The 24,196-nt window shown below is 45.8% G+C and overlaps 2 protein-coding genes across 2 annotated transcripts in view; one reads left to right on the forward strand and one right to left on the reverse strand.

Annotated features, from left to right (window-relative positions):
* The window catches only part of LOC119169335 (carbonic anhydrase-related protein 10), an 89,087-nt gene extending 70,763 nt beyond the window's left edge, over positions 1 to 18,324 (reverse strand). The window contains exon 1 of the mRNA XM_037420442.2: positions 18,207 to 18,324. Coding sequence (XP_037276339.1) covers positions 18,207 to 18,273 — 67 coding nt within the window. The 5' untranslated portion in view covers positions 18,274 to 18,324. The remainder of the gene's footprint in view (positions 1 to 18,206) is intronic.
* The window catches only part of LOC142776543 (uncharacterized), a 68,275-nt gene that overhangs the window by 29,316 nt on the left and 14,763 nt on the right, over positions 1 to 24,196 (forward strand). The window lies entirely within an intron of this gene.

The following is a 24,196-nucleotide window of genomic DNA, read 5'->3' on the forward strand; positions in this document are numbered from 1 at the left end:
ACTGCCGAACACTTGATAATGTTCTGTAAAGGGCTTCACCCTATAGTTCAGGATGATGGCGCAGAGTTTTTCAAGGCACTGGGGTTTAGGGACCGGGAGGGCAAAATAAACTTTAAGCGGGTAGACTTAACCAGAAGGAGGTTATCTGATTGGTGGCTAAAGTCAAGACACGAGTGAAAATTAAACTCTTCACTGCAAAGTACGAATCCTCAAACTCACTTTTTAAGGAAAAAAAATAAATATAGTTTTTGGTTCATTAGGTGTTACGGCTTGGTGGCGCTAGCCACCGCCCGATCTAAAGGGTACAGCCATATCCATCCATCCATCCATCCATCCATCCAGTTCGTCGAAACAGGGCTCGATCTTGTGAGACGCGCTCCCAAACGAGGTACATGTCTGTGGCACAACAGCGTCCTCCGCCGAACCACTTTGCAGATCCGGGTATGGCTACGTCTCCCCCTCCGAGCCCGAGAACTGGTCCGAAGGCCCGTGTACATGGACGCGACGGGGGCGGGCTGAGTTGAGTGGCGGGTTCAGCTTACCTCGACGCGCCCGAGTTTATATGAACTCACACGGACGAGTTGAGGTGAGCGGTGATCACAGCGATGCTTTGCGTCGAGGCAAGCCGAAAGCCCGTCTTCCGGTACCGGTTTCCGCTCCTCCAAGCCTGCGCTCTCGCCGCTGTGGGCTGCGGTTGTTTACGCAGTTGTCGCTCCGCCACCGCGATGGCTGTCTTGGTATTTTTTCTCAGTTTGCACCAGCTGTACTTTATGGTTGTGTTGGTGTCTTGGCTAACACTGCACAACACGATGGCAGCAGTGGTTTTGTTGCGGCACAGCGCTCGCTGCAGTTGTATCCGCAGCCTGACGCACCGTCCCCTGTTCACCCCTGGCTGGTCTCTCCAGGAATTCACTGTGATTCATGGTTTGTAACGCCTTTCATTTGTGTACCTGATGCTGTGGAAAATCCTTTGAAGCCCTACACGCGAGTCATTTTTTGCAATAGTTGTGGCTTGTCGCTAATACGAATTAAGCGGCGCCCTGAACCTCGTTGAAAATTTTAAATTGAATTTAATAAGCAGTTTTTAAATGAAAAGGACTAAAGACCCTCATCAATTGTCAAAGTGTACAGTTCCACCACAATTAAGTGCACCGTGTTCCTCTTGCCTCATACGCTCACCCTGTTTGGCTAATCTGATTTCTGTGGCTTTTGGACTGGACAGTGAGATCCTTACACGATGAATTTTTTATCTGAGAGCTTGTAATTTCAATTAGAATGCAATATACATTTTTGAGTAAAATTTATATCGGCTTACGTAAGAATTCATACGGCCGCATAGCATTTTGCTCTAATTTTACACCTCTATTTCAATTGTGCCTCGTTTATGCTTAAAAATAAAAGTAATTTGCTATTTTTTTATATTTCCTTGCAGGATCGGAGCAAATCACTCAGTTTTTTCTCGTTGACTAAAGCTAGCAACGTCGTTATTTCATCATCAGTCCACATGGTGCGTGGAGCCCGCGAGGATGTCATCGTGCCTAGCGCGCGCGTACCGGCCGACAGAGAAAGAGCAACGTCGGAGTGATGGGGAAGCGGAGACCGCGACGGGTTGGAGAGGTCACGAGCCGTCAACTCAGCGCGACCGGTTATACATGCCCTTTCTGAGCGCGGCGAGTTCGGTGAACCTACCCCCTGTCTCCCGGTCGACGGGACTCGCCGTGACGACTCTCCGCCCCGACGCGTCCGCTTATACATGGGGAGGGCGAGTCCAGAAAACCTGTTTATTTCGACTCAACGCGCCCTCGTCGGGTCAATGTAAACGGGCCTTGAGAGAATGGACCATCGTCGGCTACTTTGGTTGGGTGCTTGCTTTGGCCGGAGTGGTTCGCCTTTGTGTTCGACTCCGTCGTTCCAGTGAACCTCTGCAGGCCTATGGAAGTCTCAACGGGCGGAGAGAGCGGAACGGCTACCGATGGTCAACCAGCATCCCTCCTTCCGAGCCGCGCTGATGGCTCAAAACCCCGGATGCAGTGTCTGGCGGCGGGGGTGCTGTTGTGCCACAGACATGTTCCTTGTTCGGGAGCACGTCTCACAAGATCGAGCCCTGTTTCGACAAACTGTCTCCCCCCCCTCCCAGCGCCGCCTTCCGTGCAGAAGAACCGTGCAGTTCCGGGGATAACGTCGCTTCCTCCGCCGAACCACTTTGCAGTTCCGGGTATGGCTACGTCTCCCCCTCCGAGCCCGAGAACTGGTCTGAGAGAATGGACCAAAGACGCTATTTAAGGCCGAGCCGGCCCTATGTTAGAGGGATTTTGCCCCAGCCGACGTTGTCGTGCTGGCCGGCTCTGTAGAAACGACAACCTGCTACAGTAAACGCTACTTTTGTTGCTGTTTTCAAAACGGATTGCCTCCCTGTTTCGCCTTCGGGCTAAGGCTTCAGCGAAGTCCGCTCGACGGCTTGGCGCTCTTCGCCACCGCTACCATCGCGACAGAGAAAATTCCTAACAGCATACTATTTTAATTAGGCACGTCGTAACATTCAATTCTTGATCCTCTTTCACCGATGAATAGCAGGATGACTGCAACTCTTGGGGAGGGGGGGTTATGACCAAATATAGACATTTTTCGTGTGTGTAAACAGCAGTAGGTGCCGTCGGCATACTGAGGCGCAGCAGGAGACCTGGCTTGCTAGCGAATATCAGGACAGCCAACTGGCATCACTCGACCAAGCCTATAGTGGTCGTGCTAAGCCTAGCGAGCCCGTAAAGGCCAAAGGAGTCCTGGACTGAAGGCCCCCCTTACTTGCCCAGAAACCTGTTTCAGTACCTTTTGCCTTTTCTTGCGCAATAATATGGGAACCTCGTGAAGCCTACAACTGCATTCACCAGCTATGAACATGGACCAGTTCGGATATCTACTATAGGTCCTGCGGCATCCACGGCGGTCGTGTCCAGGAAGCGGACAGGCCCTTACTGTGACAACGATGACACTCATGTCTACTCACTGACAGGCGAAGGGCCATCTGACGATGACTTCGAGCTTGTAACGAGCCGAAAGGCGAAGAGACGTAACACGACGGCCTCTTCATCCCCTAACACATCGAATGAAGGAGTGCCGCGAAAGCCTGAGACTAACACCATCACTTTTGTTCCTGTTTACTCCAACGGCAACATGAAGCGACTCAACTAGCAATGTGTTACGGCGCTGCTCGACAGGCCTGATGAAATCATCGACATCCGAGTGAACCGACGTAGGAACGTCGTGGCGATTAATGTTTCGCATGCAACCGTCCTGAACATACTACGAAACGTCGCAGCACTGGATGGAATTAAAGTCTGCTCCTACATACCAGTGGGCTCCAACGTCGCCACCGGCGCCCTCTACGACGTTGACGCAGCGATTCCCAGTTCGGACTTGTGGGGCCTGATGAACCCAGCTAACGAAGCTACCATCATCGCCAAGGCTGATCGTCTGGGTACCCCACGCTTCGTGAAAATGGAATTCAAAGGCAGCTCTCTACCTTTCTATGTGAAGGCGGGTCACTTCCGGCATTCTGTAAGACATTTTGTGCCGAAATCACTGCAATGTCACATCTGCACGAAACTAGGTCACGTCAGTACCGATTATGTTCTCCCTGCGCTGAAGCACATTGCTCCGAAAGTTGTAGAGCCAATGTCCTATAGTGTTAAAATTGTAATGTCACAGAGCTTTCTCAAAAGATAGCAGAAAATTGAGGGATAAAATTGCTGTATTTAAGGAACTGACAAGAGACGATACATCACATCGCGAGGCTGCCGAAACCACCAGAAAGCGCCGACATCGGTGCCGAAGTTCATCCAAGAAAAGCAATGCCTTTGCATAGTCCCCCTTGAACGCCCTGCTTCACAGACTGCCTTGTCAACCAGACCCTACACGGCCGGTGCGAATTTCCCTTGGCCTACATTGCCGAAGCGACAGACCCACGGATGGGTGACAGCTGGCGTAAACGACCACACCAAGGAAGGCAAGGACACATCTGACGCAGCTTGGCCTTCGTTGTCGAAGTCGCAACGAAATGCAGAGTCACAGTGCACATCGGTGACAGTGAACAGTGAATCAACGATTGAACAGTTGCCTGAAGAAAAGAAAAACAAATCCTCATAGTTACTCAGTCACTGCTAAGCACACTTCGCATGTTCATCGGCACGCTCTAACCACCATACGATCAGTCCGTACAACAGGTTCTGCATGGTCTGTGTCCAGTACATGCAAGTCTGCAGTAGGTACCACTACTCTTCTAGCTACAGTGCAACGTGATGCGCCCGAGATCGTGCATTCAGTGCTATGGCACGTATCAGTGTTTTTTGATGTGTGTGGGGCTTCCTTTCTTTATATCTCAATGTCTTTTATGTCCTAATTCTCGTTCCTAGCAAACCGGATAGCAAACTAGACGCGCGTCTGGTTGACCTTCTTCTTCTTGTCCTCTGCACATGGCGCCCTCCCATTGGAGAAAATCGGCTGAGTAGAAGGCGAATGATTTCATTAATTAGAGTATCACGTTATTCTTAGGTATACTAGTTGATAATTGTAATTAGTAGTTGATTTATAGTATCAATTACTAGATATTCCTTTCTTTCCTTCCTTTTCTTCTCTCTTTCTTGTGGCATCTTTCATAATCATATGGTGGTTTGGGGAAGTCAAAACTCCACATATCAATCAGTCAATCCCTTTCTTGTGATCAATAAGTTTTCACTACCACTGCAATTGCACCCACTTAAATAGACACCCGCCTTCACCACCTAGACCCATGCCTACGACTCAACCTCCCCGAGACGACCGTTCTTCGCCGCATGTGGCTTGGAGTGTCTTTTATAAACGTCTTTCCTTCCCAAATCTGAATGGTATAGTGGTGCTTGTAACTAGTGCGGCAGTGAAGGAGCCATCGAACATATTGTAGTGAGACTGAAGCCCACAGGCTCATTTATTAAACAGACGTATTTATTAGAGTGAGCCTGAGTCCACCATTCGAAGTTACTGATGTCAAAAATCACTGTGGATTCACAAAGTGAATGCTAATGACGGAGCGATCACAGGTCCTGAGGTCCATAATGTCTGTGTTGAAGTCGCTGACTATAATTAGGGACGGACAGATAGACGGATGCGCACACGCACGCCCGCACGCACGCATGCACGCACTGGTGGACGGATGGACGGACAGAGTAAAGTCTATTTTAATCCTCTATTTGCGATATGAACGCTCTATATACGGTATTACGTAACACCTGTCTGTCTGTCCTACAGAAAGATACAACACTGGTATCAACGAACATCATGAAACGCTGAGGAGCTTTGATCCTAAAATATTGGCCCCGTATCTGCATGTAATCTACAAATGTCGTCGAAATACGATGGTCTTGCATGTGGAGAGAGTGAACAAAACTTTTATTTGATGTTCTGCGCCAGAAAATCGGTGAATGGTATTCCCGAGGCGCTGCGTTAGAGTGCCTCAAGCGTGCAGCGGAGGCGAACGAGCGCATCATGTCCGGTCACACGTGATACATGAGCGCCATCTAGCAGTTTTTGTTGTTGTTTTTTTTAAACGAAGCGCGTGGCCCTGAGACGGGTGTGCGCGCCCGTCTCAGAGGTGATAAGGTGTAGAACGCAAAGCGACGTGTAGGTGCCACCACCGTGTCGTCTTGGCAAAGCGTTGGAAACACTCGCTTTGTGCAAGCGTTGCATGGTCAGTGCAGCGTGATAAACGCAATGGTTTTTAGAATTAGTTGTGTATCCATTTTCCAGTAAAAGACGCACATGCAGAATACATACGTGTTGTTATGGTGCCTCGTTTATGCACAATAATCGCTTTTCAATTGACAATAGCGCACGTATGAACGCTGAAGCTCGAGCAACATTGGTGGGCGCTGCGGATGGGGTCGGCCGTTCGGGGTAGCAGCTGGTGCTGTCTAGTACTAGTACCCGGTTCGTGGTAAGGGTGGACAAACAGACGAATGTACAGACAGACCAAAGTTTTTGCGTCGGTCCCCAAGAAAGACTACCGTCTTTAAAACTGCCAGTCTTTCGAACTCCAACGAGGTCTGTCTTCTTTCTCTTCGCCAGAAGCCGGGAGCACGTGGCGCATGCGAGCTGAGTACGGTCAGCTTCTCGGGCCACGATGGTCTCTTCGCGGCACTACAATACGGCGCGCATGCATGTCCGGTACGCACGGGGATCAGCGCGCTATTTTAATACGGCCAAAATATCACGCAACTTTCCCCCTATTTATAAGCATTGTCCCGATGCGTCACACAATAAGAGGATTTGCGGTCGGCATAGGTCGTTTTCCGATCATCGTTCTTAGTAGGCCTTCCGGTAGACTACGTTTACCACCTCTGTGGAATTGCGGCCTCTTGGGCTCTCGTGTCTGGTGGATTCGACTTCTTAAGTGATGTCCCTTATACGATCTCGTACTTCTTAAGAACCGAAGTACCGGCAACGAAGATTTTCAGAAAGCCCATGGCGGTGCATTAAGCGTCCACATTCACACTTTGTCGACGAGCTGGTAATGTGCTTCATTAAATCGCTGGTTGTACCGGCTGGAATCGATGCGCTGTTGGCGGCTTGCGTTGGCCACAATCTCGTGTGTGATTGCCCCCCATAGCGCTCCCAGAGACCCTCCCACTCAGCAGAATTCGCACGCCTCGACGACTACCTACTTTCTCAGCAATCCATCTTGAAACGCCGGAAAGCTCCAGATTCACCCCAGAAGGCGAGCAAGGCGCTGCTGAAGTTTTTGTGAGCTACCGTCTTTGCTGTACTATTCTGACACTCGTGTGTGTGTGTGTGTGTGTGTGTGTGTGTGTGTGTGTGTGTGTGTGTGTGTGTGTGTGTGTGTGTGTGTGTGTGTGTGTGTGTGTGTGTGTGTGTGTGTGTGTGTGTGTGTGTGTGTGTGTGTGTGGGGGGGGGGGGGGGGGGCTACACTTATATCCCCCTCTTTCACTGTGAATTCTCCCCTTTCTCTTGCCTATGTGCAGGGTAGCAAAGCAGGTAATTATCTCGTGCTTAACCTATCGGCTTTTACGTGTTACACTTGTTTATTTCTAGTAAGTAAAAAATAAAATCGGGTAATCTGGATATTAATCTGAAGCACATCAGCAGCGACGTCTGCCATATCCCGTTACTCGCCTTAGCTCGATTTCACCGCATACTATATGTTTTTTTGATTACATGAATGGAAGAGCTCCCTGAAGAAAGACGTAGTGCAGCCTGCCGACCTTCACCGTTGATATCCTTTAGCTCACTAAGCACGCGGCCGGAAACTATGAACGACTCTGAAGAATGGGTCTTCAGCCGCGATGACAAGCCCTTTCCCGCCGAACGATGTGCCTGGAATACGAACGGCCTTCGCTCCTTACGCTTAACAGTGCGTGAAATAGATTTGTCTTCATTCGTGGCTTCCGATATACAGGCTCGCTTTGAGGCGCTCGAAGTGGGGCACCTGCCTCGAAGCGCGTCGAAGCGCGGCAATGCTTCGAAGCGTGGCACCTACTGACGTATACGTGGCTAATAACTACAATAATTGTGGTGTTTTTTTTTTCTAAAGAGCGAAATGCACTTTATTTTAAACTGAAGAAAAAAAACACTTTTTTTCCGACTCACAATATGATCGGTCCTGCTCGTACCATTTTCGCCATTATGTTTCTCTCCTTTAATTACCTCGAATCTATATTGTGGCTAAAATCTCTATAGCCCAATTTTATTGGTATTGATGAGTAATTTTTGCCCCGCCGCGGTGGTCTAGTGGCTAAGGTACTCGGCTGCTGACCCGCAGGGCACGGGTTCGAATCCCGGCTGCGGCGGCTGCATTTCCGATGGAGGTGGAAATGTTGTAGGTCCGTGTACTCAGATTTGGATGCACGTTAAAGAACCCCAGGTGGTCTAAATTTTCGGAGCCCTCTACTACGGCGTCTCTCATAATCATATAGTGGTTTTGGGACGTTAAACCCCACATATTGATGATGTGTAATGTTTGTATTTTGCTCCTATTGATCGGAACGTTTGATTTGGGCGTGAATTAGCTCGTAATATAGGTCTAAAACAATTGGAATGTACGTTAGAGCGATATTTTGCGATTAAATTAACGTCATCTTTGTGCTTCCGTCAATGCCGTGTTTCGTCGCATCGGCGTAATTTGCGATTACTAGACGTGATTAGAGCGCGTGGTCTTTTTTGGCAAAAGGCGCACTATTCTGAACAGTCGGCAGTGTTTGTCCCTTTCCCGGCATTTATAGAAAGCCCTGAAAAGTGCTCCAGTTCGTTTTGTGTCATGTCGTTTCGGGCCACTTCTTCTTTAGAGAACGGTTGGTGCCCAATGTCTTCATTTCATACGTTATTTATTTCAAATATACTCTGTTGGAGGGAATAGAGGAGAGGACACTGCATATAGCACTAAGCTCGAGAAGAAACACTGAGACGCCAAAGGAGGCTGGAAACTCGGCTTCTTACTGTTTGTAATTCAGTCATTTAACATCATGTCCTTCAATAAGTGCCGCCCCGCCGCGGTGGTCTAGTGGCTAAGGTACTCGGCTGCTGACCCGCAAGTCGCGGGTTCGAATCCCGGCTGCGGTGGCTGCATTTCCGATAGAAGCGAAAATGTTGTAGGCCCGTGTACTCAGATCTGGGCGCACGTTAAAGAACCCCAGGTGGGCTAAATTTCCGGAGCCCTCCACTACGGCGTCTCTCATAATCATATGGTTGTTTTGGGACGTTAAACCCCACAAATCAATCAATCAATTCAATAAGTGCCAACGCGCCACCGAAAGGCTGATTGTGGAACGCAAACGCGACAACAAAGCAACTATAGGACGCAAATTAAACGTTTCTGGTGAGACCATGTTGGCTGTTTTGGTCACAATTGTTGACATAGCGCTGGTTTCACGAATTTGGCTCAGTTTAACTGAAATAGTTGGAGTATTTGTCTCATTTTTACATTAGAAACAACTTTTTAGTTCATGTTACAACAAAGTATGTCTCCATTTTTATTAGAATTGTTTCAGAAGTTGAAAATACTTAGGCGTGCTTTGATAATGATTTACTAGATATTACAAGCCAAAACCTTGATATGATTATGGGCCTGCCATAGTGGAGAGCTCTGTAAATTTAGGCTATCAGGTGTTTCTTAACGTGCGCCTACATATCGCAGTAGACGGGAATCTAACATTTAACCTCTATCAAAATACGATGGCTACAGCGGGAGTCAAAAACGTGACTTTCGAGTCAGCAGCAGAACGTCGTAGCCAGTACCTCGGAAGAAGGCAAATGATGGATGTTAATAAATGATGCGTAAAATATTTTATTTTTCCCCTCGTCACTTGGGAAACGCCAACAACATTGAAGACCGCATATAAATGACAGTTTTATGTTCGTATCTTTGTCTGCAAAAAAAAGATCGAGGGACACTTGAGCTTGATCTTTCAAGAAAAGATTGCGATAGCACATCAGGCCACGCGTGCGCATCACCTTCTGAACTGCTAGCCTGATTCGGTTCTTGGTACATGACTCAATTACGCCAAGCCAAGATTAGCATCCTGACCACGGAGAAGAATTTCGCAACGAGACTGAACCTCGAATCACTAATCGTTCAGACGACAAGTAACATAATCAATAGATCATCTGGCACACTGAACCACGTGTACTCCCTGACTTTGAGTCATGCGTTCGACGCTATATAAGAACCTGTTGCTCAGCCGTCACTCCATTGTGAACAAGGTATCCGTGCGGAACCCAAAACGTCATTTTTGTTCGAAATTAGTCGGTGACCTGTTTTTGAACAATGTGTGCGTTAAGTTAATCCCAATGTGACTAATTATGTTGTGCGCAGTTCGCAACATATACTGGCGTTGATTACATGCGTTAAAGAAATAAATAAAAAAAATATTGTGGCTCTGTGGTAGAACAGCTTCTCGCCTAGCAGATGACATGGGTTCGATCAACACTCGGACTTTGAAATTTTTAATATTTATTTTATTTGAGTCATTCTAGACTTCTTGGTCATGGACGAGAGATAACTTTTGTTTCACAATCAACGACGACCATGTCGCCACCGACGCCAACACCGAAGCTGAAACTTCTGCGATATGAGCTCCTTAACGCTGTCGCGTTAAAAAAAGTTGACATCTATGACGCATACAGGACTCTAGCTTTTTTTTTCAACTGCGAAGCTGTTGTCACTGTCCCTAGTTCACGCGGTGTCATCATAAGAAGATGACGACGATGTCCTCACTAAAAAAAAAAAAAACATCGCCACTAACTGGAACTTTCTTCATCCTCTTCGTTATCTCTCGTTCATTCTTATGTTCTGCTTCGCTCCAACAGCACAAGCGTCCATTTCTACGGCGCAGAATGTGATAACACTGATGGGTGAGATGATTAGTACGGAGAGAAAGATATATAGGTAGAAGGAGAAATAAAGATAGAAAAAAATGAAGTTCTGGGCGAAAATATTTCTTTGCGAGGCCATGCTTGAACCCACGTACGCTCTTTTCGAAGGCGAGCGGCTACTAGAGAATAGCGTGATCTTGTATATTACGGTGTACCAAGGGGCGAGAATAAGAAGTGAGGAAGGGAAGGCCATATGTAAGTGTGAGGAGGAGAGAGAGGAGGAGATACTTAGAAGTACTGTGGAAAGGAGAAAGACAGGAACACTAAAAAATGGTGAGACACAGAGGTAACAAAAAAAGGGAGAAAGAAAAATATAAAGAGCGACAATAAAAGAGAGCGAGAAATACCGAGATAGATAGGAAAAATATGGAGACAAAGAGAAATAAATGTGCAGGTGAAAGTGAGGAGGAGGAGTGGAAGGTTACCGGCTCCCTTAACACCCCAGTCTTCGCACCACTAGCGCGGAGTTGCCCTACTTGTTTGTCCCCTTTTGTCAGTTGTAATAGGAAGCCCTACTACTGACCCTAGAAACTGGGCATTGTCAGAGTTGCCGCTATACTGTGAATGAGATTCATTATTCACTCGGCTCGACTTTCTTCTAAACTTCTTAACTCGGCCTGGTTCAATACCATGTTCTGAGAGAGAGATTATTGAACCGCGGTCTCTCGCGTTGCACGTCTAGAAATAAACGCGGACACTGCTCTAATTTTTGAGGCAGAGTAGCACCGGTTCCACTAGCCATGCGTGTGCGTCCACCCATCATGTTTTTTTCTTCTTAATTTTGGTTTATACAAATACTTCAAAATTTATACTTCAAAACTTTAATATACTTCAAAACGAGAAACGCGTTTGATGGACCCGCTTACCTTTCCCTCGATCTGCCTCGATCTCAGCTTCAGTCAGTAAGACTGCTTCCAAGACCCACAGCTCCATTGATTCGCCACGACTGCGTCGCGTAACTCTCATCGTGCCGTAAGCGTAACGAACCACCGCCAACCATGTTCTCTAGCTTCTCAGTTTGAACGAAGTAATAGAAATAACTTCATCGATTCGTAACCGAAGAGGTGGCCTCGCAGTGATCTGCATATTAATCTGTTTTCCGTATACGTGTGCGTGCATTCACATTTCTTTGTGTGTTATTGAAGCTCTTCATCGATCAAAAGGATTGATATAAGCACAGGAAGGTTGCTTGTGCAATAAGTCGGTCACACTCCGTCTGCCTTGAAGTGAATTTGAATTTGCAGAGCCGTATTCTAGCTTCTATAACTCGTTTGGTATATGACAGAGAGAGGGAGCGGTGGCACGTTACATGCTCGACGAGTTCGTAGAACGAGCGGCTTGCGTGCGTGCACTCTTGGAACGTGATGCTTTGCCGCAGAACTTCCTCATCTCTCGTGTTTTCGCTTATAGAGGGTTTTTCCTGTCCCCATCCCCCCCTTTTTGTTTTGCTGACCGTCGCATCGTTAAGAATTAGCGAAAATATTTGCAATGCGTCAAGCGATCACGGAACAACGTAAGAAAGCGACGACTCCACAAAAGAGTAGCTACTTGGCCTGATTGATATTGCATTTTTGAAAGAAATATACTTTCTTAGTGCGCAGGGAATGTTTTCAAAAGGAAGATAGAGCCGAGAAATAGTACAGATGCTCTCTGTCCTATACCTCGGCTCTATCTTACGTCTGAAAACGTTCCCTGCGCACTAAAAAAGCGTTTCTTTCAAAAAAAAAAAAAACGACGACTCTACTAGCGTGACTCAAAGAAAATGGCGCACGAACACTATCCTGCTGACTAGTTCAACTTGTTGAACTAGCTCAGGCACATTCAGGTTGCAACTACCACTACATTCAAGTCAGCGATCGATATGGGTTGATTTACGGTATTTACGCACTGGTGCGTAGCACACATGGCAGTAGAAACCGTCGCGACGTTGTAATAACCTAGTTTACCCGTGCGTGCACCGTAGTTCATGTGTATAATTTTTATTTTGCATTTTGCACGACATGAAATTGCAGCCGCGGCCAGCAAAAAAACCACACGACATGACTTACCAAAAAAAAATGTTCATAGATGAAACCACCATGTGCCGAGCGGGCGTGTCAGTTTTATTTTCTGGTGCGTGAGCGCAAGTACGAATTGTTACCTTGCGTGCAAGGTCTGTATATATGAAATTTTAGAAACTTTAAAAGCGTCCTCGCCGCTGTGGCAGTTTTTTCGTGCTCAATTTAGCCCATTTACCTGATCTGAATCCCATTTCTTCTGTTTTTCCTGCGTAGATCAGCGAATCATACGAATCCTTTTTTTTAAAAGTTACTCCTTTACATTTTCGCCTTTCTCTGTCTTGTGTATGCACCATTATACGGCTTTATCCTGCATGAGAGCTAAATAGTATGTACGCCATGAGAAGAATACACCTCTATAATTAGCCAAACGGTAGCATGTGTGAATGAAGCTCGACAGGGAACGTCTTTTGAAAGTTTGTGACTCCTTCTGTTGCACTTTAATATACTTTTTACGTCAAGTGCAAACACATATTATTGGCACCTTGCTTCTCTAAATATTTTCCAAACATATAACACACGCCTGTCACGACTCGTAGTGTGCGCCAAGGACATCATTGCACCTAACCTACGTAGACACGCGGTCATAAGAAGAAGGAACAGGAGGGAAAGGAAAGGCAGGGATGTTAACCAGTCTATAGCGACTGGTATGCTTTCCTACACTGAGGACAGGGATGAGGTAATTTGAAAGATGGAGAAAGGGAGAGAGGAGAGCACGTGCACTCAAAGTCACGCGTCACAATAACCCTGAAACTTTTATCCTATAACCGCCGGTGCAAGTCCGTTGCCCTCAACAAGCTGAGGACTTATTTCGTCACCTTTACTCGCTATGACCTCTCTGGACATCATTCTTCTTCAATTTTTCTTTCTGTTTTTCCTTCATGTCCTCCTCCTTTTTTCTCGGCACTGGGTAACAAACAAGGTTCAATACAGCTTACCTCATTGGATTTTATTTTTCTATTTTCGTATCTATATATCTCTCTTTTAAGACTTCTTGTTTCAAACGCACTTTTGAAGTGCTTACTTTTAACAGCGCACAGACACTCATAGTAAGACACGACCGCTTTTCACATGGCTTGCTGTGTTTATGCGATGAGGCAACTTCATTTTAGAGCTGGCCAACCAAGAGCACTTCCTCGATTTGTGCCACGGGCGCGGAAACAACGCGGGACGGCAGGACGAGACCGAAAGCGAAGCCTCGCAGCGGACTGGAGAACGTGGTCATCGTTGCGCAAGAGCCCTCGATACAGCCTGGCTTCCGGCACACGCGTCGGCGCTTCCGGCGAGCTCAGCCCTTGTCAACCTGTCGCGCACGCCGGCAAGTCGCCGCACGATGTCCCGTTCGCTCGACAGAGCGCTCATCCATCCTTCTCGGAGGCAATCTGTTGCGCTTCGCGTGCCACCGTCGGTCACTCCCGCTCTGCCACAGCCTCATACGTACAGGTGAAAAAAGAAAGGGTGGGCGATGAAGTATAAGCGAGTGCTTTTCTCTCTCTGTCTTCTCGACGAATCGTCCACTCGCTCATTTGCTTCAATCTGCACAGAATGGGCGTGTACTTAGGGCATACGAACTGTTCCCCTTAAAGGGCTCCTAAACAACTTGGAAAAGTACAGAGAACGCGAGGGTTAATCTCTCCCTGTATTCGCCGTCGCTACGGCGCCATTCGGCACGCCAGCACTCGGTTCATGTTCCGTCGTCGGGGAATAAGCTCTGCATTGGTCCATGTACGAGGGATATCAGTCGTGAATTGTGCCCTACCCTGCTTAAATTGTCAGAGCAGTTACGGAGCCTGTTCTTCATTGTTTCGCATGGCTATTGCGCGCGATCGACTGGTTTCATTTGGTTTTGTGCTGTTTAGACTGCACAAGCGAAGAAAGTGGGTGGCCCGAAAAGTGTGAAACCATGCTAGGCTCATCGCTTATGTTTGTCATTGGCCATGTGTTTTATTTAAAAAAAAGGTAGCGAAGAGGGGATAGCATCTCTAGGTATAGTAGGTCTAGGTGATTATGGCGTTCAACTGTTGAATCGAAGGTCGCAAGATCGAATCCGAGTCGCGGCGGTCTCATTTAGATCGAGGCAAAATGCTAGAGTTTCGAACTGTGCGATACGAGTGCACGTTAGAGAACACTAGAAATGAAAATTTTCGAAAACATCCACTACGGCATGTCTAGTATGGTGATATCGTGATACTGGGACGTAAAACTTTTGATATTATTACCTCTGAACGATTTAAGGGCTAAAACATTCTTCTGGGCTGGCCGCTACCATCTGTTAGTACACTTGCTTTTGGGCTATTGGGTGCGTGTTCAATACAAAGTAATGTCGTAATCTGATTAGTTATTAAAAAACGAAAAAAAAAACGCGACCATTTCATTGTACAAGAAGGTGAACAACGATTGTCTCGAATTCCTACATTCGTCACGTGAAATATTTCTGCTTTGTAAACTTGACTAAACTGTATCCCCTTGATGAAGTAAGTTGAACAGCCGTTCTTGTCAGTTGTAGAACGAGAGGTCATCAATGCGACGTCAAGTACCAAATTACAGCTGAGTGAATTAGATAGCCAACTCTCCTAGCCGGTATTGATTGATTGATGTGCGAAGTTTAACGTCCCAGAAACCACCATATGATTATGAGAGACAGTGTAGTGGAGGGCTACGGATATTTAGACCACTTAGGGTTCTGTAACTCGCACCCAAATCGGAGCACATGCGTTCACAGCATTTTTGCTTACATCTAAAATGCAGCCGCCGCAGCCGGGATTCGATCCCGTGACCTGCGGGTCAGCAGCCGTGTACCTTGATGACTAGAATACTGCAGCGGGGCTCTTAGCCGGTATTCTCGTCGGTACCTTAATGGAGTATTGCCCGTTACATTTTGACTAAGGTTTTCTCGAGGCACCTCAACAAACTTTACAGCAAGGGCGTTTTTGCCTTGTGCCCACATCAAAATGCGAATGCTGTGTCCAGGAATTGAAGTGAAATATTCGTGATTTGCAAAACCAGGTGACAGCCGCTAAGCCACACCGACGATGGCACGTTAGGGAGAGAAGTGGAGCCGGGAAGGTCTTGCAGTGCAATTAAAAGCTAACGAGTAGTCTATAACGAGTAGCTTATAATAGAATATAATGAGAGTAGAGAGTTTGAGAATGAATATCAAGGTGAGGTAGATGCATTTGAATGGGAGAGGAAATGAAGTGGGCTGATGAACATTGAGGATATTTTCAGGTGTAGGTTGATGTTAGTTTAGGTAATTGACACGGATTGCTGAATAGCACCGAGAAGCTCTTAATCTATCGTTGAAGGTTAGTTACAGTAGCGATGAAGATTAGCTGTTTGTTAAGGAGCATGTGACAGGTTTTATGTCAATGCGTACGTTCTATGATCACGTGAAGAAAGCACGAAGCATTGATGCAGTTTAAATCAATACCACTGTCCTTGGTAGAAAATTAGCCTCCAAAACTACCAATATAGATATTTTGAGCAAATCTTCGAAGTATGCTCTATTTTAAATGATAACGAGGCAGCATAGTGAGCCTACAGGTCACTGTGTGCAATGACAAAGTAATATTACTGTGAAGAACATGCCAATCAAAATTTAAAGTTTTTTTCCGTAAAAATAATGAAAAATATTTAGTATCACAGCACGCTGATCTGTATTAAACGTACTCGAGATTGTTCCACAAACATTAAATTTGAAACGTGGGTTTATCGAATGGCGACGTTGAACAAGTGCTTCAACCAAGTTGAACCACAAGAAATGAATGTGCAAGATAAGAAAAGTAGGTAATTCCCCCGAAATTTGCAAAGTGCTGAAGGTGTCATACGAAACGAAGGTTCTCTCCCGAGACTGCATTTTTCCCAGAAAGACGTGAAATTTAGGGAAATTGCTGGGGGGCTGTAGTACCATCGTATATCATGTTTAATCACCGAAGCAGGTGTAATTCTCCTTTAAGTGAACACTAAGCCTTCGTTTTCTATTTCCAGCTTACCTGCTCGCTACATCTAAAGCTTCACTTCCCAAGGTTGTGTCCCACTTTTTTCTTGGGAAACTTCGGTGCCTCTATTTTACTGTTGAGCTTCTTTGATGGGTCTTCAGCTTGTATTGGTGTACGCATTTCAATACCGTCATTTAATCAGCTTACAAAATGCTTGGGTTTCTAGAACATTTGCGTCGTGCACCACCATTCGTAGAACTGATCACACACGCATCACTCTCAAAAGCAACACTATAAATGTCGGTGTTCACGTCAACCCTGCCTAATAATCGTCCCTGAAACTAATTAAAATCTTCAAACAAGTCGACCTGACTTCCCACACCTTTACCATTGCCGTCACATTACTAGTCTCCCACTGCACCACAGATTGAACTATTTGTAACCTAACTCCAATTGCTAGTCCACCTTTTTTCGTCATTTTTATTTAGAACTTCCGCCCGCTTAATTGCGACAAGATTCCTAATATATCAGGTACCAAAGACCACTTTTTCAAAGCACTAAGTAATGACATAAGCGCCTTGTTACGTACATGTCAACTATACTCGTGTAAACTGTTAATTACTTATGTTCACAATACGATTTCAGTAAATATGCATCGTATACGTAAAACAAAGCTGTACCTACTCCCTAGTTCTAATATTTTTATCGGATATTTTCAATGCAATAAAGTAAACTTAAGTTAAAGTGTGAACGACACAATAAACAGCGCCCAAGTTTTCTCTCATGTGCTTAGATAAGTGGTTTTTTTTCGTTCGTGGATACAATTCCGTAGAGAATACTGCCATTATTCCCTATTTATCACAGCCAAATTAATGCTGTCCAGTTTAAAAATATTGTGAAGTCCAAACGGGGGAGTGGCCCACCACGCGTTGAATCATGCACCCCATAATTAACAGTAAAGTTTCAAATCCATTTATCTATCCATAAAGGCAATGCATTCCATGTCTTCATGCAGTCGCACTTTTAAACAAGGTACGATGCTCGATATAACACACAAAATAGAGTTTGAGACTAAAGACAGCTTTTTAAACAAGGTACGATGCTCGATATAACACGCAAAATAGAGTTTGAGACTAAAGACAGCTCCCGCAGATTAGTGTCTGTCGCGTTACTTCATCTACACCTCTATGGCTGTTGTTGGCTTAATTACGGTGAACGACAGCCGATCTTGGCTAACAATTGTTCTTATGGCGAGCCTTGAACTTAGTCACTTTATGCATCACGATCACACAAACGCTCACAAGTTTCTTTTCAGTCCTCGTCATATTAATTAATTTTTGCTTTTCGCATTCTTCTTTCAAGCTCCCTCATTCCTTTCCCCAGTGCAGGATAGCTTATTGTTTATTTTAGGTTGATTAACAAACATATATTTGTTCTCTCTACTGCTTTCTTTCGTAAGTGAAGTTGATTAGCCAAGTTCCTAAGTTTACGTAAGTTAATAACATTTGTCAAAAACTATACAGGGCAGTAATATTTGTCTCACGCGGTGTATGAGTGCCGGTCGTGCAAGACCCTACTGTTTATATTGTAGTCTCCTGCATGTTCTAAATCATAGTTATAACACCTAGTCATCGATCTCGACTGTTATGACATTAAAATGGTTTTCACTCAGTCTCGGTCCAACGGCAAAATTATCAACAAATTTTTCAGTACGTGCATGGCAGTTACGTGCGCGGCAGCATCCATAATTAATATAAAATCCCACAGTGAGAGGTGTAAACGAGGCGCCGCTCACCGGGCAGCAGCGAAGAGAGGCATCCGATGAGCAGCAGCATCAGCAGCTCGGTGGTCGTCGGCTCCATCGGCGGAGGCCCTCATGGCAGGCCGGCCGGAACGCGTGTGCCCACAACGCGGTCCGCCAGACCCCTCCTTTCCGGCTCGTCCGTGGTCGCACCACGTGATCCCGCAGCGCCGCCCTCTCGCGCTGGCACACCCTGGCGGGACGCGCGCGCCACGTGCTCTGCATCCCAACACGTGCTACCACCTTCCGCGGCTGCGAGCACCCGTGCAATAAGCTTAGGCATGCTGTGGATGAGCGCTTGAATTTGCGCTTGTAACTGCCCTACTCAATGACGCCTGCAGGTTTTTGTCTTCGGGCGTGCAAACGCGTGTTGCACTGTACAGGGGGAGCGGGAGCACTTATGTGGCTTGAAGGTGGGGGATGGAGTTTGATGAGGAAACATACGCGTCTTTCGCATCCCCCAATCGACCCCCTGGCCCAACTTATCATGTCCTTGCTTCATGCCTAAACGCTTCAACCTTCACAGTTAACATGTAATAGAGTAAGCATTTCAGAGCATGGTTACACTGAAAGTAACCCGAAAACGAGCAACTAACCCCTAAACCAATCTGTCACTCGTTGTACTAATGCACAAATTTCAACTGTGCTGCACCTGCAGAGGATACACCATCGCAGTAAATGTAATATTGACAGGAAACAACTCTAAAAGCATTGAAGCAAGGTGTTTTACCGGGGCAACTATAAAGCAGCATCAATTGGTATTCCATGGTCACTTATCAATCTATAGCTCGTTGTACTAATGCGCGCATTTTAACTGTGCTGTGCCTGCCGAGGGGGCACTTCCACAGTAAAGGTAATACTGAGGTGACAACTCTACAGGCGCTGCAGCAAGGTGTGTTACCGGGGCTAATTGGAATTCCATGGCGACATATCAATCTGTCACTTGTACTAATGCGCGCATTGCAATTGTGCTGTGCCCGCAGAGGATGCACCTCCGCACTGTAGGTAATATTGAGGTGAAAATAACTTTAAAAAACTGCAGTAAGGTGTGTGATCGGGGCTAGTTGATATTCCATGGTGACTTATCAATATGTCGCTTGTTGTACTAATGCGCGCATTTCAACAGTGCGTTGTCTGCAGAGGATGTATCTCCGCAGTAAAAGTAAAATTGAGGTAAAAACATTTTTACAGGCCCTATAGCAAAGTGTGTGACCAGGCTAATTGGTATTCCATGGCGACTTATCAATCTGTCGCTTGTCGTACTAATCCGCGAATTTCGACTGTGATGTGCCTGTAGAGAATGTATCCCCGCAGTAAAGGTAACCTTGAAGTAAAAACAATTTAAAGGCCCTGTAGCAAAGTGTGTAACAAGGCTAGTTGGATTTCCGTGGCGACTTATCAATCTGTCGCTTGGGGTACTAATGCGCGCATTTCAACAGTGCGTTGCCTGCAGAAGATGTATCTCCAAAGTAAAGGTAATATTAAGGTAAAAACAATTTTAAAGGCCCTGTAGCAAAGTGTGTGACCAGGGTAATTGGTTTTTTATGGAGACATCAATCTGTCACTTGGGGTACTAATGCACGCATTTCAACAGTGTGTTGCCTGTAGAGGATATATCTCCGCAGTAAAGGTAATATTGAGGTAAAACATTTTTGAAGGCTCTGTAGCAAAGTGTGTGACCAGACTAATTGGTATTACATGGCGTCTTATCAATCTGTCGCTTGTTGAACTAATGCGCGAATTTCAACTGTGATGTGCCTGTAGAGGATGCACTTCCGCAGTAAAGGTAACATTCAGGGGAAAACAACCCTAAAGGCACTGCAGTAAGGTGGTTGAACGGGGCAAATTGGTATTCCTTAGCGCCTCATCAATCTGTCGCTTGCTGTGCTAATGCGCGCATTGCAATTGTGCTGTGCCCGCAGAAAATGCACCTTCGCACTAAAGGTAATATTGAGGTGAAAACAACTTAAAAACTGCAGTAAGGTGTGTGACCAAGCTAATTGGTTTTTAATGGCGAATTATCAATCTGTCGCTTGCTGTACTAATGCGCGAATTTCGTATGTGCAGTGCCTGCAGAGGATAGACCTCCGATGTAAAGGTAAAATTCAGGAGAAAACAACCCTAAAGGCACTGCAGTAGGGTGTGTTACCGGGGCTAATTGGTATTCCACGGCGACTGATTAATCTGTCGCTTGTTCTACTAATGCGCGAATTTCATATGTGCAGCGCCTGCAGAGGATGCACCTTGGCAGTAAAGGTAACATCCAGGGGAAAACAACCCTAAAGGCACTGCAGTAAGGTGTGTTACCGGGGCTAATTGGTATTCCATGGTGACTTATCAGTCTGTCGCTTGTTGTACTAATGCGCGAATTTCAACTGTGCTGTGCCTGTGGAGGATGCACGTCGGCAGTAAAGGTAACATTCAGGGGAAAACAACCCTAAGGGCACTGCAGTAAGGTTTGTGACCGGGGCTAATTGGTATTGCTTGGCGCCTCATCAATCTGTCGCTTGCTGTGCTAATGCGCGCATTGCAATTGTGCTGTGCCCGCAGAAAATGCACCTCCGCACTAAAGGTAATATTGAGGTGAAAACAACTTAAAAAAACTGCAGTAAGGTGTGTGACCAAGCTAATTGGTTTTTAATGGCGACTTATCAATCTGTCGCTTGTTGTACTAATGCGCGAATTTCGTATGTGCAGTGCCTGCAGAGGATGGACCTCCGATGTAAAGGTAACATTCAGGGGAAAACAACCCTAAAGGCACTGCAGTAGGGTGTGTTACCGGGTCTAATTTGTATTCCACGGCGACTGATTAATCTGTCGCTTGTTCTACTAATGCGCGAATTTCATATGTGCAGTGCCTGCAGAGGATGCACCTCGGCAGTAATGGTAAAATCCAGGGGAAAACAACCCTAAAGGCACTGCAGTAAGGTGTGTTACCGGGGCAAATTGGTATTCCATGGTGACTCATCAATCTGTCGCTTGTTGTACTAATGCACGAATTTCATATGTGAAGTGCCTGCAGAGGATGCACCTCCACAGTAAAGGTAATATTAAGGTGACAACAACTCTAAAGACACTGCATCAAGGTGTGTGACCGGGCTAATTGGTATTCAATGGTGACTTATCAATTTGTTGCTTGTAGTAATGCGCGAATTTCATATGTGCAGTGCCTGCAGAGAATGCACCTCCACAGTAAAGATAATATTGTCCCGGGGTTGTGATGTGGCTGAAGGCAGGAGACTGGATGGTCAGATCAAACAGTTTATTTGGGCAAACATGTGCCCGGTAAACGGAAAGTCCAGTTATAGTAGCACATTTCCACTGATAGCGGCGAATGCAGTGTCGGCCGTCGATCAACTGACAAGCGGCAAAACGTGTCGGTATTTATAAACTCGCCATCGAACATTCTAGCGTTATCGCTAGCGGTGACGTAAATTTCAATCTGAAATGTTCACGAAGTGGCCGTAATCTAAACAAAATGATCTACTGTAGTCCTGAAGCTTCTTGAACACTGTCGATGCGGTTCGCGCTGAAGGAAAATAGCAGGGAAAGAACAGCAGGGAGGTTAACCAGCCTATAGGCAGCCAGTTTGCAACCCTGCGCATGGGAGGGGGATGGGGGAGATGAAACATAGAGAGGGGAGAGGGAAGAGAGATAAACACAGCACATTAGGCAGCACACGCGCGCACACTCAGTCATAGTCCAGTCTTGTCTTTCACGGTGTGTGACATTACAGTTACAGCCACTTGTTCAAGTCCGTGTCGCGTAGGAATTTCCACAGAACTTTTGTCGCCTTCTGTTGCAACGTCTTCTCTCGGGCACTTGACAGAATAGTGTCCACAACCATTTGGCTGTTGTCGATGCGCTCAAAAACGGATTCCAGTGACTGTCTCTGGTTTGCGCTGAGAATCGCGTACAGCGTAACGAGGTGACAAGAAAACTTGAGGAAGGAACGTAGCATTGCCTTCCTTTTAAAAAAGGCATCGTCCCGATGTTTTAACAAAAGATGAATGTGCAATAATAATGTAAGAAAGTACACACAAACACATACAAACACGTAAAAACACACACACATACACATGCAAACACACACAAACAAACACGTGCACACACAAGCAGACACACAAACACAGAAACACACACACAATCTCACACACATGAACACACATAAAAACACACGCTAACACACACACACAAACACACACAACTACGCGCACACACACACACACACACACACATCGCACGCAGGCGGGTGCACTTTACCGGTCTTGTAAGTTTCAAAACTTGCAGCTGCCTTACTGTTTCCTCGCCCCACCATGGTGGTCTAGTGGTCAAGGTACTCGGCTGCTGACCCACAGGTCGCGGGATTGAATTCCGGCTGCGGCGGCTGCATTTCCGATGGAGGCGGGAATGCTGTAGGCCCGTGTGCTCAGATTTGGGTGAACGTTAAAGAACCCCAGGTGGTCGAAATTTCCGGAGCCCTCCACTACGGCGTCTCTCATAATCATATGGTGGTTTTGAGACGTTAAGCCCTACCTACCAATCAATCAATCTTACTGTTTGCTCACTTGTCTATAGACGGTTTCAAGGTCGCAATTGTTACGCCGAAAAATACTTACGTTCACCTCATTTACCAGCTCCTAACGTCGAAACCGAAAGCATGTTTTCAAGTATTTTTTCAATGAAAAGGAACGTCTCATTAGTTTTTCACTCAAAGAAACTCATGTTAAGTTCAGATGAATCTCTTATAATTTTATGTATCTCAAAATAATATCTATTTGGATATATTTTGCCAAATAAGGAAAGAAAAGTGTAGAAAATGAGCGGGCTGTTTTCTAAACCTCTACTTGCCCACCGATACTATTGAGGCACATTGGTGGATGAAAGTGGATGTAATCAAGGGCGTCTGTTTTTGAACAGTGGAAAGGTCTATAGAAACAGTATTAACACAACAATGTCAAGAATAGGAAGAGAAGAAGGAAATGCATAAGTAGCTTGAAACATGCTTATGAGCAGTTCATAGAATATTTAATTATACATTTATGAGATCATAGAGACGACAGATCATCCCGCACCATGTCGCCACTAGTGTACGTGCGAGCCTGGAAAACCACAATAGTAATGATGTTGTGGAACATTGCCAGTGTCCCCGTACTATATGTACTGTATGTAAAAATGCTAGAACTTACCCGCTTTCTTGTCCTCAAGATTAATAAGTTATGTACACAGTAGTTATATTTTCTTTAAGTTTCGTTTTTAATTGTTTTTGACATATCTTTATTAAAATTAAACTTTATAGTTCATTCACCTGTAATAAACTGCATTTACATGTAATAATAGCGTATAATGTCATTTATGTTCGCACAAGTTCTAGGTGTGCATTAGGCTGCTAGGATTCTGTCCGGCAGAGCAAATCTGCCTTTTGCCCTTGTATCGGAAACATTTTCGTCTGAATTAAATATCCACTTAGTTGCTTATTTATGTCGCTGTTCAGTGCAATATTTCGAAAGAAATCGTGTAATGCTGTCGTGAAACCGCCACTTCCACTTCAGGCATTATCTTCTGTAGACGCCGTCGACGATATTGCTTGAACTAGCTGAGAGGTTTACTTTCCCTATTTTTTCACTATATGTCTGACAAGCCATTGTTTTTGTCGTGGCGACTTAGGAGAACCTGCCCACGCTGGCCCAAAACGAGGTTTCCCCCCAAATGAAGATGCATTGAAGAACTAAGGGGCTAGTATCTTGAGTGCACTGTTGATGTTCTTCTTCCTCCCCCTTTCACTTTTTATACGTAGATTAACTAGGAGTCGAAGATGAAATCCATCTAAACAACAAAAAAAAAATATCGTCTCCGTTGTTTTTCCCGCCCCAAAGTGTGGAATATTGCTACAAGGTCCCCAACGACAACGATATGACATTTTCTTTTGTTGGCTTTCCTATTCTCACTGTAACTACTCCTAGAGTCTTCCTTCGCATGGCGAC

This window comes from Rhipicephalus microplus, chromosome 2 (assembly GCF_043290135.1).
Source record: "Rhipicephalus microplus isolate Deutch F79 chromosome 2, USDA_Rmic, whole genome shotgun sequence".
NCBI lineage: Eukaryota > Metazoa > Arthropoda > Arachnida > Ixodida > Ixodidae > Rhipicephalus > Rhipicephalus microplus.